This window comes from Balaenoptera acutorostrata, chromosome 12 (genome assembly GCF_949987535.1).
Source record: "Balaenoptera acutorostrata chromosome 12, mBalAcu1.1, whole genome shotgun sequence".
Taxonomy (NCBI): Eukaryota; Metazoa; Chordata; class Mammalia; order Artiodactyla; family Balaenopteridae; genus Balaenoptera; species Balaenoptera acutorostrata.
Genome location: NC_080075.1, coordinates 12,762,151 through 12,781,981, shown reverse-complemented (window position 1 = coordinate 12,781,981; position 19,831 = coordinate 12,762,151). Strand labels below are relative to the sequence as shown.

The 19,831-nt window shown below is 39.8% G+C and overlaps 1 protein-coding gene across 1 annotated transcript in view; it reads left to right on the top strand.

The window, feature by feature from the left end:
• Positions 1-19,831, top strand: part of CKAP2L (cytoskeleton associated protein 2 like) — a 32,511-nt gene that overhangs the window by 2,938 nt on the left and 9,742 nt on the right. Inside the window, exons 3-6 of the mRNA XM_007197392.2 lie at positions 607-658; positions 7,357-8,603; positions 12,537-12,744; positions 18,600-18,755. Coding sequence (XP_007197454.2) covers positions 607-658; positions 7,357-8,603; positions 12,537-12,744; positions 18,600-18,755 — 1,663 coding nt within the window. The remainder of the gene's footprint in view (positions 1-606; positions 659-7,356; positions 8,604-12,536; positions 12,745-18,599; positions 18,756-19,831) is intronic.

The following is a 19,831-nucleotide window of genomic DNA, read 5'->3' as shown; positions in this document are numbered from 1 at the left end:
CTCTCTCACTAGCTAGGTTTCATATGTGCCTCAGTATTTTTTATTTATATCACTTTCCCCACCTGAAAATTCACTATTTGAAGATACTTAAAAAACAAGCAAGTTTTTTTCTTAATTATAATTGATTTAATATAAATGAATTTACAAAACAGAAACAGATTCACAGACATAGAAAACAAGCAAGCTTTTTAAAGAAGCATTTAATTATCTTATTTGGCATTGAATCTCTAGCGCCCGGCACATTGCAGTGTTCCCGGAATGATGTTCCAATGAGTAAGACTATGCAGATATGAAGAAAACACGTATTTTATTAATACTGTTAGAATGTTATGTTTATGCATAGGACATCTATGAAAGGATCACAGAAAAAAATGGGCAACAGTGGTTGTGGTCACTGAGGAGTAGAATAATAGGACTAAGGAAGGGATGATAAGGAGACTTTCTATCAATCATAATTTTTGAATATTTTTTTACCATATATGGAAATTCTAATGATTTAAAATTCTAACCGTAAAAATTTTTAATCACTGTACTGTTAATCACTGTACTTCCCAAGCCTTGCTGATTCTTCTGTACCAAGAATTAATCTTATTTCATCTTTTATAGGCCTTATCTAAAAGCCAAGAATAATTGCCCGAAGCCTCCACCTTCTAAATTGGTAAGTAGAAATTAGTCTTTTAAAAAATATCCGTTTTGGATGATTAGCAATAAAAATAATAAACATGTTAACAACCTAAAGAACATGTTTTGCAAAGGTATTTACAAAATATAAGAACAGTTTGGTTTAGTAAGCAATAGTATCATTTTTTGAAAAGTACAACATACTATAGTTCAGTTTATTAACCAAAAAAAAATCTTTAAGTGCACTTTGGTCCTCTTAACGTTTATTGAATACTTACTATGTGTCTGGCACTTTTCTGACTTGCATTAAGTCCTTGAGTCCTTACAACCTTATGAGATAGGACTATTAGTAGCCCATTTTACAGATGAGGGAACTGAGTCACAGAAGGGTTAAGTTCCCAAGGTCACATAGTTATTAATCTCTTAATAGGTTGATAGGCTGATAGCCCATGGTCTTAACTACTTTGGTATGCTGCCATGAAGTTAAATAGCTCAGTAGTCATTAAAAGAGAACATCTGTGTTGGATCTTCCAAGCTACTTAACAAGCCTATGCTTCCCAATCAGTTCGGCTCAGCTAGACTGTGGATGGAATGATAAAAAGATCCTAACATACTTAAGGTTTAAATGGGAGAAATTATCCTCCTGAAAATGGCACAAATTCTTCATCTGCAATAAAATAATCAATAAAAATCCCAACTTTAATTTTTAAAGCCATAGTTTTATCTAAGTTCAAAAGTGTAATTGAAATAATGTTGCCCAAAGTGTGACATTGGTGCCAATTTTCATAAGTTTTAATGATTCGGTCATTAAATGCACACAGACACACACACATATACATATATATCTATATGCATAGGCATGTATATATCATCTATAGACTATATATGTTATGTGTACACATGACATAGTTAGACACTGTGGAGGATAGAAAATGCATAGAAAGCAAAAGTGGTGCATGATGATATGAACAGTTGAGAATTACTGGGCTAGACTTTTTTTTTATATATAGATTTATTTATCTTTTATTTATTTATTTTTGGCTGCATTGGGCCTTCATTGCTGCACTGGCTTTCTCTAGTTGCGGAGAATGGGGGTTACTCTTCGTTGTAGTGTGCAGGCTTCTCGTTGAGGTGGCTTCTCTTGTTGCGGAGCACGGGCTCTAGGCATGCAAGCTTCAGTAGTTGTGGCATGTGGGCTCAGTAGTTGTGGCTCACAGGCTCTAGAGCACAGGCTCAGTAGTTGTGGCACACGAACTTAGTTGCTCTGCGGCATGTGGCATCTTCCTGGACCAGGGAACGAACCCGTGTCCCCTGCATTGGCAGGTGAATTCTTCACCACTGCGCCACCAGGGAAGCCCCTGGGTTAGACTTCTGCTTTAGGAAGATTGAACTGGTATAGCATGCAAGGCTTAAAAACTCTGTTGGAAGGGGCCCTCATTAAGAGCTCCCAGAAGGTTTGCTCGAAGCTGACAATACTGATTTCAGTAAATCATCTCTTAAATGAGGTGATACCTACCCTTTACGGTAGGCATCACAGTAGTGAAGATAAAAATGAAGTGGGGAAGGCAATTATGGAACTTGGGAGAAACTCAACGTACTAGGCAAATAACTCATCATTACAATTGTATAACGCTTCACAATTTATAAAACATTTTTTATATATAACCATAAGAGTTAACATTTGAGTACTTATTATTATCCAGATACTGGATGAGACACTTTACATACAATATCTCAATTAATATTCAAAACAATGCTATAAGCAGGGAGGTCATATGATTGAATGTCCAGAGACCTTTGAGAGTAAAAGGAAGGGCTATTAATATGTTGGGCCAACAGGCATAAATCAAAACTATCTTGAAAAAACCAGGACTTTATAGCACCTTCCCTAGTTTATAGATATCATTATTATTATTATTATTATTCCCATTTTACAAATGAGAGGACTGAGGCTCAAGGAGACTGGCCACATTTATACAGCCAATAAGGGTCAGACTCAGGACTTGAACAAAGCTTTTCTGGCATACTCTTAGTGTACTGTTACCATGCCTCACTATTTGAAATTAACAGCCCTCACCATAACTGTTTCAGGTTTCATTCTGGCACACAAAGGAACACACAAAAGAAGTTTTTCATTTTCTGTTCCTATCAGGAGTTTTAACATATTTGAAAAGATTCCTTGGAGCCATCCTCTTAGATTTATTGAGAAACAGTAATGTATAATAGTTAAGAAACTGCCTTGGTCCAAATCCTGACTCCTTTGTTTTCTAGCTCAGGGACCTTGGGCAAGTTACTTAACTTCATCTGTGAGATGGGAATAATAGGAGGTTTCTCATAGAGTTGTTTGAAAGGATTGAGTTAATGCAGATTGAAGTACATTTAGAAGTGTCTGCATATTGGGATATATGTTCCTCTGGAGGTGCATAAAGCATCTCCAGCAGGTACACATTTTAACAGAACCAATTTCCACATCCTCAACTTCCGTATGTGCTTTTGCCCAAAATTGATTTGTCGTCGAATGTACTTCAGTTTCTCCTTTCCCGCCTTCCTTGACACTGTCATCCTTCTTCCACTTTTCAGTTCTTTCTCTGCTCGTTTCGCTCTGGGATGGAAATATGTACCTCCAAAGTACAAAATCAAGGGACAATTTGAAATAATGGTGGTGATGTTCAGAAAGCCTTTTGCAGTTCAAGCAGCTTCTAGTTCTTTGCATTCAACATTGTCATGTGGAAGAACATTAAAAATAATTTTTTGCTGAGAGATCACTGTATGATTTTTAGCATATGCCTCTGGATGAGTTCAAAGAATTGACTGTAATTGCTGTAACAAAACATCTTCTATCCCCATCTACCTGATAATGTGAACAAATTTTCTGTGTTTTTATTTAAAAAGCCAAAGGAATAAAACTAATGAAGACCTCTGTCTCATTCTAGCAATAAATAATATAATGTCTTCCAGTAAATACATGAACTAATTGTGGGGGGAAGCTCCAGCCAACTCATTAAGAGACATTTCCATTTCTTTATGAAAAAGTATTTTACTCTTTATGTTTAATAATTATTGATCAAAATTGGTAACATTTATCTTCTTTTGCTGAATTATTTATAGTTATGGTAAATACAGATTAAGGTAAATTTATAGACATGTATTTGTTGAGAAGTATGATAGGGTAATGGATTATAAACTTCCAAGCACAAATATCTGGTATAAAAATTTTGTGGTGAACTGGAATGAAAACAGACCAGGAGAAAAAAGAATGGTATTATATTTTCAGTTGTTAAAGAAGAGTGTGTTTGTATAGTTTCTAAATGGATTATAGTGGGTATCAAATTTCATTTCATCTTGAAATGTCAATATTGACAGTGTGCCTGAAATTACATATTTGCAGCTATTTAAACTAACAATGAAAAAATGTTAGCTATTAACTTTCAAAAGTATAGGAAGGTACAGAGTTTGTCAAAATTATTTTGGGAGTATATGAACAAAAATGCTTGAAAACCACCAATCAGATGAGCTCTACAATCCCTCCCAGCCCTATTCAGCCCTCATGTCTTTGTATCATAATTTTCTGTTAGCACTCCTCAGGGGCATGTGTCATCTTCTCTCATCTTTGTATCCCCTTGCAGTCTAGCACAGTGCCTAGTATAGATGCAGTAAATCTCTTCTGATTTAAACCCTGGTCATATCCTTTGTGAATTTTCTCCCTTCTCTGGCTTCATATGTACAAAATGAAGTGACCAAATTCAGTTTGTGTCACTTGTTCCTTCTTGTACATTCTGTCTTTGTTTTTTTGTTTTGTTTTTTTTTTAATCAGATCTATCTGACGTGAGTTGTCTGAGGCCAGGAGTCAGAGACTGAAGTTCTATCCCCAACCCTGCCTCTTAACACTCTGCCTGACCTTGGGCAGCTCACGTTCCCTCTCAGATGAAGGGGCTCAATTTAATGATCTCCAAAATCCCTTCCAGCTCGAATGGTGTGTATTTGCCTATTGATTGCAGGCTATTCTGCTAGCCTAATGACTCTTCTAAGCCTAGTTTTTCTCTCAATGAAGTGCTTGAAACTAACTGCATGACCAGTTCTACCACTTACAGTAAGTTAGCAAGGCCAGGCTGATCTAAAATAAAGATATAGAAACTGTACAAGAGAGAAAATATTTGCAAATCTTGTATATGATAAAGATCTAGTACCCAAGATAAATAAAGAACTCTTACAACTCAACAATAAAAAGACAGCCCAATTTCTAAATGGACAAAGGATCTGAATAGAAATTTCTCCAAAGAAAGTATACAAATGGGAAATAAGGGCATGAAAAGATGCTCAACATCAGGGAAATGCAAATAAAAATCACAGTGAGATACCACTTCACACCCACTAGGATGGTTATAATCAAAAAGACAGATAATATGTGTTGGGGAGGATATGGAGAAATTAGAACCCTTATGCATTACTGGTGGGAATGTAAAATGGTGCAGTCACTTTGGAAAATAGTTGGACAGTTCCTCAGAAGTTAATCATAGAGCTACCATATGACCCAGGAATTCCACTCCTAGATATATACCCAAGAGAGTTGAAAACAGATACACACACAAACACACAAAACTTATAGCAAATATTCATAGCAGCATTATTCATAATAGCCAGAAGGTGGAAATGACCCAGATGTCCATCAATTGAATAGATAACCAAAATGTGATATAGCCATAAAATGGAATATTTATTCAGCCATAAAAAGTAGTGAAGTGCCTGTGTGGGGACAAGGAATATATGGGAACTCTCTGTACTTCCACTCAATTTTGCTTTGAACTAAAACTGCTCTAAAAATAAAGTTTATTATTTAAAAAATAGAGTAATGAAGTGCTGATACATGCCACAGTACGGGTGAATCTCAAAAACATTATGCTAAGTGGAAGGAGCCAGATTCGAAAGGCCACATATTACATGATTCCATTTATATGAAATGTCCAAAATAGGCAAATTTATAGAGACAGAAAATAGATTACTGGTTGCCCAGATCTGTGGGGAGGAGGAAATGGGGAGTGACTTCTAACAAATGTGGGATTTCTTTTCTGCAGTGATGAAAATGTTCTGGAATTAGGGGCGATGGTTGTACAGCCTTGTGAATATACTAAAACCCACTGAATTGTACGCTTTACAATGGTGAATGGGGTGCAAATTATATCTCGATTTTTTTTTTTAATATACAAAAAAGAACAAGTAAGGAATAGCACATAATTGGAAAGCTTATACCAACATCCCTGCCTCTTCAGTAAGCAGTAATGAGCAATAATGGGAGAGCCGAGGTTGATGTAAACGTTGGGGCTCAAGGAGTAACCCAGCTGTCGCCGCGTGAGCACATCATCTGTCTCTCTGCCTCCCACTCCCAGTGCCCCCATAGCACCCATGAGCAACAGCGCACACGCCCAGGCCATCCTAGGGTGGCCATCTCTTCGCTCTTAAGGCCGAGTGGTTCTAGTTACAGACGTCCTTTACACATTCACAAAGCTTACATAGTAATTATTCATCATATTATCAAACCAAAAATAGAGAACGGTAACTCTAGCACTGCCATATCTTTCCCTGGATAGTCTACAAATCTCTGCCAAATTCTCCTTTCTGAGTAACTGCATTCAATGCGGATGCTCCAGAATCCACAGTGGCCTGTCCCTATTATTTACCATATTAATTCTAAACACCCCTCCCTAGTTTTAAAAGTTCTCTGCAACCTAGTCCTACCTTTCTTATCCAAAATTAAATCACATGACTGAAATATTTACTTGTTAATAATGTACAATCTAACCTTAAAACCCTTTCCTGACTTCACAAATATGACTGACTTTCTGCTGAGATGTTAGGTACTTATTCAGAACTGTTCCAAAGTATCTCAGGCCTCCCAGCATCTACCACATATCCATACCACTGATCTCCAGGATGAGACAAAGTTTCTTGAGTGACACTCTGACCTTTACAAAGGCAGTGTTGTTTTAAGAAAATTAGTGTAGCAATGCAAAGTACTAGGAGGAACTTGGGAGGCACCCTAACATAACTTTATTATGTATATATCTTTCCAGAGTCCCTAGAAGGACACTTCCTTTGGATATAATGGGCATTCAGCAAGTACTTGTTTGATGGAGCCAAATTTATTTTTTTAAACAGCAATTTTTTTTTTAATTTATTTATTTTACTTATTTTCTTTTTGGCTGTGTTGGGTCTTCATTGCTGCACGCGGGCTTTCTCTAGTTGCAGAGCACAGGCTCTAGGTGTGCGAGCTTCAGTAGCTGTGGCACGTGGGCTCAGTAGCTGCAGCACGCAGGCTCAGCAGTTGTGGCTCGTGGGCTCAGTAGTTGTGGTTCGCAGGCTCTAGAGTGCAGGCTCAGTAGTTGTGGCGCACGGGCCTAGCCGCCCCGCGGCATATGGGATCCTCCCAGACCAGGGCTCGAGCCCGTGTCCCCTGTATTGGCAGGCGGACTCCCAACCACTGCGCCACCAGGGAAGCCCTAAACAGCAATTTTTATGTGTTCACTGCATCTCTGCTGAATTCTATCAAGCTAAAAGATTCTAATATATTTCTAATAGGAACTCCAGTTATAAAAATCATCTATTAGTAAGTCTTTTTTTTCTCAGGATTCAATTTTCTTAAATGCAATTATAAACAAAATAGCTAGTTTTTTTTATTTTAAAAACAATGGACTGTTGTTATGAGTTTACTTTTTTTTATCTCTTTCTCTGTCTTTTTAGACTATTAGACCTAAAGAGGATGTTACCAACCATGTTGCTTTGCCTGTCAAAGCTACAAGACCCATCAGCATTAAACTTCAGTCCAGACCTGCCAGTATCACAGGGTCCCAGAGGCCAAAGTTGGAGCCACCAAAACTTCTGGGCAAAAAAAGGCTCACTTCAGAATGTGCTTCTTCTAACCCAAACTGTAAGCCTTCCAGAAGTAGTCAACGACAGCATGAATTTGGATCATCCACTACTGGAAAACTGTCAAGAAAAACCATGGGGTCACTTAATATACAGGAATTGAAAACTACAAAGCAGCAGGTAACACAACAAGGAACTGCTAAATGTACAGACTCTGTGGACAATACTCATGTTGAAAATGAATCCTTGGGTAGCTGTCTAAAAGAGATGAATAAAGAGAACTTGCCCCAAATCTTACCAAACTCTGAGAGGAAGCCAAATCCTGAATTAGGCACTGTAAGTAAGCCAAAAACTAATCAAACCAAGAGCAGTATGGCTCCTACTAAAGAAGTCTTGGGCAAAAGGTCAGTGACTAGTGCTGTTCTGAAAGAGAGAGTTAATAAACAATTTGTTGAAGAAACACAAATCAGGATTCCACCAGAGAAGTCTCAGCAACTCTCCAGAGGAACAGATCTTGCAAGACCAGGGGGAAAACCCCCAAAAACAGTTTCCTCTCACTTTGTCCAGACACTTAACAGGACTCAAGCATCAAAGAAAACAGTGGTTAAGGACATAAAGAATATAAAGGTTAATAGGGGTAAGTATGAAAGACCAAGTGAAACTAAGTTACCATCATGCACTGTTACTGAACAGAAAGTAAAACATAGCAAACCCAGCACATACCCCAAAGTGCTTCAAAGAGGATGTAACAACAGACATCCAAACACAAAGCAAGATCATAAACCCACGCAAGCTTGTTGTAGACGTCGGACATCATATGTACTGCAAAAATCAAAAGCCATAAGCCAAAGGCCTAATTTGACAGTTGGCAGCTTTAACTCAGTCATTCCAAGCACCCCTAGCATAAGAGCAAATGGAGCCAAAGGGAATAAATGCAACAACAGCTGTCAACAAAAAGCACAGACTTTGGACTCCAAGTTGAAAAGGGCTCTTCCCCAGAACTGTTTTCTAAACAAGACAGCTCCCAGAACTCAAGCTGGTGGCACAACCATAAATGGAAGAGGACTCCCAAATGGGACCCAAACTAATCCAAATAAGAAGACCACAGCAGAGGATCGAAGGTACTTTATTTTAATTCCAAAATTTTGCAAATTAAGATGACTAGGCAAATTGACCATCAGGAATGCGAAAGTCAGGAGATGGGTCATAAATAATGGCTCCTGAGTAATTTTTAGATATAACTCTGAAAAAAAGACAAAGCAAATATGAAGACTTGATAGAGCTGGGTGGTACATACATGTGTTCAAATTGTTCTCTATAATTTTCTATATGCTTGAAATAATTTATTTTTTAAAAAAGAAATTGAAACAGAATAGTTGAATAAGAAGTAGAGGTTGCAGAGGTAGACCATTCATGCAAGAAGTGCCCTGCAGGGACTGAACAGCAACAGAAGAGGCAGGGTAGGAGGAGCCAGAGTAGTGAACTTACACGGCTAGGAAGTGTGGAAATGGTAGTCCCTTGTCAAGCCAACTAGTGTGAAATCTGAAAAGTTATCAGAGAAAAAGGAACAGGAAACTTCTATGAGTCTGAGCAGGCCAAGTTTTGGAAAGTACGCTAAGGCAGAGAGAAGTAATCATTTCACATACAGAGTTCAGATGTTAGAAGTCAGGATCTCAGGCTGCTGGGAGTTAACATTAATATGTGTGATGCGTGAAACTGAGCCAAAGGATTTCATACACTTTCTGCACAGGACCAGACATATTCTCATGATGTGGTGAACCTCCCAGGAGAAGCACCTCTGTACACCTGATTGGAGTAGAAAATAAGGAGATTCCTGGCAATGGCAAAAGGAACATGTAAAATTAGATGGTAGCTAAAAGGTATAGCAGAGTGAAGTGAGGGCAGGATTTATTCTCTGAATACAGCCCTGAGCACCACTGACAAGCTCTCTGCCCTCCTGAAGAGACAGAAAATAAACAACTTAATTCAGGGTGATGTGATTGAGAGAGGGAGGCTGGGATGACTTTAGATAGAAGGGTCAGGGAAGGTACTTTCAGCAAGGTGACATCTGGGCTGGGAAAAGGGCAGTGACAGGAAGAAGGACGAGTCTTCTGAGCAAAAAGAAAACTGAATGCAAAGACCTTGAGCTGGTGAATGAGGAGGTCAGGGTCCCTACCCTGGAGCTTGCAGTGTAGACCAGATAACAGACAATGGATCCTAAGACAGATTACAGTTGGGCCAAGTTTGGTGACAAAAAAAAAGGAGGAGTCTGTGGAGAAGGATAGATCACTCTCCGATTCCTCGAGTGTTCCTTTAGCACCTACACTGGGAGATACAGTGGTGAGCACACAGTCATAGTCTACTATTATGGAACGTTTTTTCTGGTGTATATATGGAAAGTACTAGAATAATAAAGCCAGGTCCTAGGAATACGTTAGCTTTAGAAAAGGCAAGTTCCCTCTTCATTTATGATTAGAAGCAAGGCTAAGGAGGTAAGAAGAATGCCGGGAACATAGGGGAAACACATGCCAGATGACTCAGCTTCTATCATGAAGCCGGTGAAGGGAAAGGGGAAGCACTTAGGGCTAATATAAGCACTATATGGACTGTGCTCAGAAATCAAGGGAGAAACAAGAGAGTTAATAGTTACTGATTTTCTCGGGGGCTTCGCTGGTGGCACAGTGGTTAAGCATCTGGGGACACGGGTTCAAGCCCTGGTCTGGGAAGATTCCCACATGCCGCGGAGCAACTAAGCCCGTGTGCCACAACTACTGAGCCTGCACTCTAGAGCCCATGAGCCACAACTACTAAGCCCACGTGCCACGACTACTGAAGCCTGCACGCCTAGAGCCCCTGCTCCGCAACAAGAGAAGCCACCACAATGAGAAGCATGCGCACCGCAACGAAGAGTAGCCCCCGCTTGACACAACTACAGAAAGCCCGTGTGCAGCAACGAAGACCCAACGCAGCCAAAAATAAATAACATTTTTTTTTAATAGTTACTGATTTTCTGGAAAAAGCAAAGCTACAAGGACAGCAAACTGCTCAGTGACTGCCAGGAGCTGGCATGGGTGGCAGGGTTGACCACTGAGGAACACAGGGGCATTTTTGAGGGTGTTATATCTTGATTGTAGTCACAGTCACATGCTTTCATGCATTTGTCAAAACTCACAGAACTGTGTACCAAAAAAGGTGAATTTTACTGTAATTAAACACTTACGTCTTCTAAACACTACGCTAGGCACTGGGACAGCCAAGGTTTCTGTCTTCATAGATCTTGCATTCTAGTGGAAAAGACAGAAAATCAACCTGTTGATTAAGACAGAATAATTACAGAAAATTACCTCTTCAAGGAGGTGTCATTTGAGCAGAGGACTGAAGACAGACAATACAAGACCCTGAGGGAGGAATGAGCTTGGGTCAAGTAACGGAAAAAATGCCTGAGCTCCTGGAAGGCAGTGAGTGAGGGGGAGAGTGGTGTGACATGAGGTTGGAGAACTAGGCAGGAACCAACCTGCACTGCACCTCCAGCCACAGAGAACATTTTGAATTTTTTTCCAAGAGCCATGGAAAGTTCCTGGCCGTGACTCTGGTTTACATTGTAAAGATCACTAGCTGCTGTGCACAGGATGAATTTGAAAAGGGTTAGGGTGGAAGGAAGGAGATGAGTTAGGAGGCTGCTGCAGCATTTCAAGCAGAAGGTGACAGTGATCTGGACAAGAATGGTGGTAGTGGAGATAGAATCAATACTGATTATATGATGATGTGTTGGACGTGGGGAAAAGAAAGGACTACTCAAGACAACTCCTCGTTTTAGGCCCTAGCCACTGGGTAGATTGGGGCACTGTTTACCAATGTAGGGAAGGCTGTTTGGGAAAAGATTTGGAGATGAAAATCAAGAGCTTTGTTTTGAACAATATTAAATTTTAAATGCCTGCCAGACATCAAATAAAAGATATCAGTTAGGCACTGGAGTTTACAAAGTTTGGGACCCTAGAGAGTGACCTGGGCTGAAATGTACGTTTGTGAGTCATAAACATGTAGTTGTAATTGAAAGAAACTGAAGAGCCTACATTCAGATGCTTGGGCCTACATGTCTTGGTGCCTCCTTCAGCAGTAGTCTATGGACTGCCTCAGAGCAGGAGTGGAGAGTGAACAGTGTGGGGAGAGCGAGGGTTAGGACTTGGCACCGTCAGAGACCAGCTGCTTAAGAAAAGAGCCCTGAAATTACTGATCTCGTTAGGGGAAGAGGGGGTCATGTGTGGTCAGGAGAGAGCTAAGGAACTGGGCAAAGTGGGTCGCTTTGAGTGGCCAAGACCCTACTGAGGGCAGGATACAGGTTTGGTGAGTCTGGTTGAGTGGCAGATACAAAGCTTATGATAAGAGAAATGGAGGGCTTCCCTGGTGGCGCAGTGGTTGAGAATCTGCCTGCCAATGCAGGGGACACGGGTTCAAGCCCTGGTCCGGGAAGATCCCACATGCCACGGAGCAACTGGGCCCGTGAGCCACAACTACTGAGCCTGCGCGTCCGGAGCCTGTGCTCTGCAACAAGGGAGGCCGCGATAGTGAGAGGCCCGCGCACCTCGATGAAGAGTGGCCCCCGCTTGCCACAACTAGAGAAAGCCCTCACACAGAAACGAAGACCCAACAGTCAAAAATAAATAAATTAATTTTAAAAAAAAAAAGAAATGGAGTACTGAGTTAGTGATCTCAGAGATGGAGGGATGTCTTAGGACAGCAATTGTCAGGAGTAGCATACAGGTAAAATACAAATTTTCAGAGAAAAATATTGAAGAATAATCAGGAAATTAAGGAGTTTGAACATGGAGATGCTAACCACCTGTTGTAATCCGACCAATCCATCTGGCGTCTGCCTTCTGAAGGGTGGGGGCAACCACTGCTTCCAATACCAATTAGTAAATTATTTTTAAAACATTCTCCTGACTTTCCAGTTGAAGGTGTTCGGTGATAATCTATGCATGTCATACTTTAGAAGCTTAACCATGTACCAGAAAAAACCCCTAAAACCATCCCCCTCTTTAATTGTATAACAGGAAACAATTGGAAGAATGGCAGAAATCTAAGGGGAGGATCTATAAACGGCCTCCTATGGAACTTAAAACAAAAAGAAAAATAATAGAAGAAATGAATATTTCATTCTGGAAGAGTATGGAAAAAGAAGAGGAAGAAAAGAAAGCACAACTTGAACTATCCAGTAAAATTAACAACACTCTGACAGAATGTCTGCAGCTCATTGAACGGGTGAGTGTGAACAGTAAGCTCCCAAAGCTTTGCTGAATCTTAGAGTTTTTTTAACATTTTTGTTAAATATAGTGTAGGGGAGATAACCTCTGTCTAAGCAGAAATTTAGCTCCTCCTTTTAATAGAGAGGAAGGATAGTAATAATAATAAACATGTACTTAAATAATGACTCTTGTATGCCAGGTACTGTTCTAAGCACTTTACTTATATTATTTCATACAATTACATAATGACTATTACTATATTCACTTTACAAATGAAGCTGAGGCACAGAGAAGTTGGGAAATTAACCCAAGTAGTCTGGCTCCAGAGGGATCCAAAAGGAACTCTGCCTTCTTCATGTATTGAGGTCCAAAGAGTAAACATTTGACATTTAGATACGAAGCTAAAGTCAAAAGGCAAGGCCTCATGTAGAATTAGATTATCCTAAAGACTCTAGGTAGCTATGAATGGCATCTAAATTGTATCTTGGATTTTGCAGATAAGGATAAAGTAAATGGTAAGCAACGGGTATGATCCTTAGGATATTCCTTGAAGGAAAAATATACTAATAAAAAATAACTGGATAGGCTTCTATACTAAGGTCCTCGCCTGAAGCAAACTCAGTTCTGTCGTTTGACTGGTAGTATTGTACATCAGCAAAAAAGGGAAACCTTCAAATTAGGTCTACTCTGGGCAGTTTTTTCATTAGATTCAGTTAAACATTAACTACTTCTCTTTTGTGGAATTAAACTTCAGTTCTTTGTTTGTTCTTTCTCTTGTTTTCATTGCATTAAAAAAATACCTGAATACATTTTTATTATTAAAAGCATTTCAAATAATACAGGTAAATTACTCCCAGCACTTGCGCAGGCGCACATGCACACACACAAGGTACACATCCCAGGCTTCTCCCTGGAGGTGACCACTATTGCCCATTATCCTTCCAGACAATTTTTATGCATTTACTTAACAGTATAGGTATGTAGAGAAATGAAGTATATGGTTTTGTGAGTTGCAGTTATTTCAGATTTTTATGTGTGTTCTTTGGTTGTCTTTTCTTGTGTTTTCCTAGTATCAATATTATGCTGGCTTTGTCAAATGAGTTGGGTATTTTCCTTTTTTCCTGTACCCTGAAAATATTTTATTTGCAATTGAGATTCATTAGAATTATTTTGTTCTTTGAAGGTTTGGTAAGAACTTACCTATAAAATCATCTGGACTTTGGGGGATAATTTTCTATTTTTTCAGTTTTTTCCATGGTCATTGGTCTATTTAGGTTTTGTATTTCTTGAGCCAATTTTAGTAATTCTGTGCCTTTTATTTAAATCAGACTTGCTAAAGATTTCTCTATTCATCTTTTCAAAAGGCCATCTTTTGGGTTTTATTTTTTTCTCTTGCATCAGTGTCTGCATCTATTTTTATGTTTATTTTTCTTTTTCTAGCTTTTTTAGTTGAAAGCTTAGAGCATTTATGTCAGTCTTATTTTATTAAAAATATTTTTAGTGCTATCAGTTTGCCTCTGAATTTGGCTTTGGTCATATCCTTCATGTTTGACTAGGTAATGTTATGTATCAGTTAGAGTCAAGTCAGAAAAACAGAAACACAAGGTATCTCAATAGAAAGAATGTAATATGAAGGTTGTTTTCACAGTGTCTTATGTGAGTTTCCTTGAAGCAGACCCTAAGAGGGGAATTTGTGTGAAAGTAATTTATTAGGAAGAGGCTCCAAGGGACAACTGGGAGGGGAGTTGGGGATGTGGGACCAGGAGGGGAAAGAGGGCAAGCAGGGTTGTGTTATCAAGCAAAGTTCATGGAGGATAACTGTGGCACACTCCCGCATGGGAGCTCTGGAGACAGTGCAAGTCACACCTCTCAGAGTTGTGGGGGCAAGGGGACTGCAGCATTAGTAATTCCATGATCATTGATTAATGGCTGCCCCTGGGGGGTCAAAAATGCCCAGGCATTTCTGACTCTGTGGACACATACAAAGAGGTACAGATGCTGGCTGTTGGACTTGAAAGTACTTTGTGAGCCTGTGTGCACAAAAATGATAAAGGAATCATCAAAAGGGATATGGGTGCGACACACAGGACTGACAGCAAAAATGAATCTCAGGTAACAGTGGCAATAACTTTAGGAAGCAGCTAGCGCCCACTGGGTCTAGGGGAACAAAGAGAGGTTGGGGATATCAGAACCTAGCAGCGAGGAGAGACAAACCCTGGTGGAAGTGGGACCCCAACTCTAAGGAGGGCATACTACTAGCAATGCTGGTGCCCCCGGAGCTGGAGGAGGGGCCCTGCAGGGCTGGGATTCAGACCTTGAGAAAACGATGCTAGCTACCCGGTTGGTGCTTTTGCCTCTGAAGGAGCACAGTGAGGCAGAGTCTGTGAATGCCAGGGAAAAAAGGTAGAGGCTAGAACCAACTGCTGCTGCCAGAGTGAAGGACCATTGCTGGGGTGATGAAAGCAAATGGGAAAGAGGCAGTCCCCTCCCTTCTCCAGCCCTGCAACCTCCCTCTAGTGCCCCATACTGGCCGAGCCCATCAGAGAACTGCTGTCAAAACAGAAAGTGATTTACAGAATTCCAGCACATTTACAGAATTCTGCACAACAAAGCAGAGGATAAAAGGGGTTTAGAGCTAAGAGATCATAGCCTAATAACTGACATGTTCTTGTTTTCGTTTCTAGTTTGAGATTTCCATTTTGAGTTCTTCTTTAATCCAAAAGTTATCTTAGAAGAGTATCTTTTAACTCACAGATATGTAGTTGGTTTTGTTGGTGTTGGGTTTTTGGGGGTTCTTTTTTTGTTTTTTCTGGCTGTCAATTTTTAATTATACTGCACTGTGGTTGGTGAACGCTGAAATTTTCTTTCTGGTCTTAATGTCTGATCAGTCTTGGTGAATGTTCCAAAAGTGTTTGAAAAGGATACGTATTCTCTGTTGAACAGAAAATTCTACATGGGTATCCATTGCTCTCTGAAAGAAATATGCCAGAGTCCCTCACTGGCACTGTGATTTGTGATTGATAATTTCATTTTGTATTTCTGTCAACGTTTACTTTCTTATTTTCAAAGTTATGTCGTTAGGTACTAAAGATTCATGACTTGCTTTGATTTTTCTTCCGTCTGATATTAATCTTGCCACACCTGCTTTGTTGTTCTTACAATTTGTCTAGTAAATTTTTTTCTATCCCTTTATTTTTAAAAGTATGTCTCATGAATACATACAGTTTAATTTCTCTAACCAACTCCCTGCTTTTAAAAAGTGCATTTAGCCCATATACATCTATTGTAATAATTGCGTATATGTTTAACTTTATCTCTGCCGTTTTATTTTGTAATTCAATTTACATGAATTATTTTTTGGTTTATTTTCCCTCATCTCTTTATCCAGTTTCCTTTATTTCATAAAGAAAGCATATAAATTGAAATCACAAAAGAAAGTGGTAAGTGTGAGTTCAAACATGGTATGCAAGTTATATATTCTTCTCGTGGTTACTTTTGTTTCAAGTCTTCCACTTGAATTCTAAAGTTTGTTCACTAGTAACTTTATGTTTTTGAATGGTAAACTTTCTGAGTTGTTATGCTTGTAAGAATGTCATTATTTCACCCTCCTGCTGGATTCATAGTTTGGCTGGGGGAAATCTCTAAATTCACATGGTCTTCTCTGGAAAATTTGAAGTTACTCTTTCATTTTCTTGCTTACATCTGGAATTGATTTATTAAAGTCTCATGTCAATCTAATTCTCATTCCCGTATAGGTAATCCTTTTTTTCCCCTTTCTGGAAGGATTTAAGATTTTCCTTTTATCCTTTTTTTTTTAATTGGCCGTACCATGCAGCTTGCAGGCCCTTAGTTCCCCGACCAGGGATCGAACCCATGCCCCCTGCAGTGGAAGCATGGAGTCCTAACCACTGGACCACCAGGGAATTCCCTCCTTGGTTTTCTAAGTATGGGTCTTTTTTCATCCATCTTGCTTAGCTCTCTGAGGACCTTGCAGTCTGAACACTTGTTTCTTTGTTCAGTCCCTGGGAATTTTCTTCTACAACTGCTTTGAGTGTATGTTCTGCTTTGTTCTTTCTCTACTTTTTCTTCTAGAAATTCTGTTACATGGATATTGGAATTCTTGAGTAACAGATGTATCCTCCAGAACTCTTAACTTTTCTTTTATACTCTTCATTTCTTTGTTCTGTTGCACTGGGTTCTGGAAGAATTCCACAGCCAAATTTTCAGCTCACTGATTTATACTTCAGCAGTGTCCATGCCACCGTTCTGCCTTTCTATTGGTTCTTTTTCATAACATTCATTCTAGTTTTGTGATTTTATGATGGCAATATTCTCTTATCACTCTGAAGATATTGACTACAGGTTTTTTTTTTTAACATCTTTATTGGAGTATAATTGCTTTACAATGGTGTGTTAGTTTCTGCCTTATAACAAAGTGAATCAGCTATACATATGCATATATCCCCATATCTCCTTCCTCTTGCATCTCCCTCTCCTCCTCCCTATCCCACCCCTCTAGGTGGTCACAAAGCACCGAGCTGATCTCCCTGTGCTATGCGGCTGCTTCCCACTAGCTATCTATTTTACACTTGGTAGTATATATAAGTCCATGCCACTCTCTCACTTCGTCCTAACTTACCCTCCCCCTCCCCGTGTCCTCAAGTCCATTCTCTACTTCTGCGTCTTTATTTCTGTCCTGACTACAGTACTCTTAAACTGTATTTCTCTTTGCTCCCTCAACTGTTTGCTCCAGTGTTCATTCTTCTGGTTGTTAAGTTTTATGCCTCTTTCATGTCGTGTTGGTTTTCTCAGACATTAGTGATTCTTGACTGTGAACTTACCCTTGTGTCTTTCCCATCTCAGGAGAAGTAGGAGGTGCTGCTTGGCTGAGTGTGCCAGTGCCCGGGTTTCTGGGCATGGTAGCTCTTCATATTCCTCCTGGCCCACGTCACTGCGCTGCTCTTGGTACAAGGCAGAAGGGGACCAAACCAGTGAAGCCATTTTAAAGTTCCTTTTTGTGGGATTTAACCCTCTTTATATACACCTGTGTGGATCCCCAACACACACACATATACACCCATGACCCTTGCATACCTTTGCCATCCTTCATTCTTCTGTTAGGGTCAAGCGGAAATACTGTTCACCATTCAGTGTTCACATTATTATGAATATGTAAGAAATACATGAATGGCTGATTACTCCACGGTTTGGTTTGGTTTGGTTTTGGTTTTGCATAAAAATGTGGAACATATTTCTTACTTTCAACTATGATAAATATTTTTCTATTTGGTCTCTTAACTTAAAATTTAATGATCAGTGTCAAAATTCATCAAAACATACTATTTAAACGGGTGCATTTTATTATATAAACTACTTCAATAAAATTGAATTTTTTTTTAAATTCAAAAAAATATTGGGCTTCCCTGGTGGCGCAGTGGTTGAGAATCTGCCTGCTAATGCAGGGGACACGGGTTCGAGCCCTGGTCTGGGAAGATCCCACATGCCACGGAGCAGCTGGGCCCGTGAGCCACAACTACTGAGCCTGCGCGTCTGGAGCCTGTGCCCCGCAACGGGAGGGGCCGCGATAGTGAAAGGCCCGCGCACCGCGATGAAGAGCGGTCCCCGCACCGCGATGAAGAGTGGCCCCCACTTGCCGCAACTAGAGAAAGCCCTCGCACGAACCGAAGACCCAACACAGCCAAAAATAATAAAAATAAATAAATAAATAAAGTAGCTATACAATTAAAAAAAAAAAAAAAAAAAAAAAAAATATTGATCAGACTGATTTCTGCATACCTTCTATGATAAGTATTAGGAGAGAATAACAGCAAGACAGTAATAATTACCTCTGGGTATTTTTCTTTTTTCCAGGGTGTACATTCAAATGAAATATTTGCCATTTTGTCCAGTATTCCTGAGGCTGAAAAATTTGCTAAATTCTGGATCTGCAAAGCAAAGTTGTTGGCAAGTAAAGGCACCTTTGATGTTATTGGGCTATATGAAGACGCCATTAGAAATGGGGCCAGAGTAAGTATCTGTCTTGAGTGAGTGACTTCTTAAAACTTCTCTTTCATATGAGTTCTCTGTTGTTTGCAAAATGGCGGTTATGTAATGTAATGTTAAAGCTTCTAATTCACTTCATAAAGTTATACGCAAAATATGAAGTACAATATGTCCTTTATGAACATTTTACTTAAAATATTTATTTTGTAGAATATAGTGTTAATGTAAACCAATAGGATCACTTTCTTGTCAAGTGAATATGTCTCACTTTACACTCATTGTAGAAATAAGCACTTGTGGGGCTTCCCTGGTGGCGCAGTGGTTGAGAATCTGCCTGCTAATGCAGGGGACATGGGTTCGAGCCCTGGTCTGGGAAGATCCCACATGCCGTGGAGCAACTAGGCCCGTGAGCCACAACTACTGAGCCTGCACGTCTGGAGCCTGTGCTCCGCAACAAGAGAGGCCATGATAGTGAGAGGCCCGCGCACCATGATGAAGAGTGGCCCCCGCTTGCCACAACTAGAGAAAGCCCTCGCACAGAAACAAAGATCCAACACAGCCAAAAATAAATTAATTAATTTTTAAAAAAAAAGAAAGAAATAAGCACTTGTGAAAAGTAATAGCATAGAAAATAATAATGTAACGTCAATAGCCAATACTAAGAAAGTCATACCTCACCATAAAGAACCTAAAAATATATTAAACCCAACACATCAATGTCCATAAATCAATAATTCAGGGCTATTTTATGAAGTAACTTCTAATCCTAAAACCTAGTAAAACCACTGTCTATATATAATTTTTTTTTTAATAAATGTATTTGTTTTTATTTTTGGCTGTGTTGGGTCTTTGTTGCTGTACGCGGGCTTTTCCCTAGTTGCGGCGAGCAGGGACTACTCTTCGTTGCGGTGCATGGGCTTCTCATTGCGGTGGCTTCTCTTGTTGCGGAGCATGGGCTCTAGGCACACGGGCTTCAGTAGTTGTGGCTCGCAGGCTCTAGAGCCCAGGCTCAGCAGTTGTGGTGCACGGGCTTAGTTGCTCCGTGGCATGTGGGATCTTCCCGGGCCAGGGATCGAACCCGTGTCCCCTGCATTGACAGG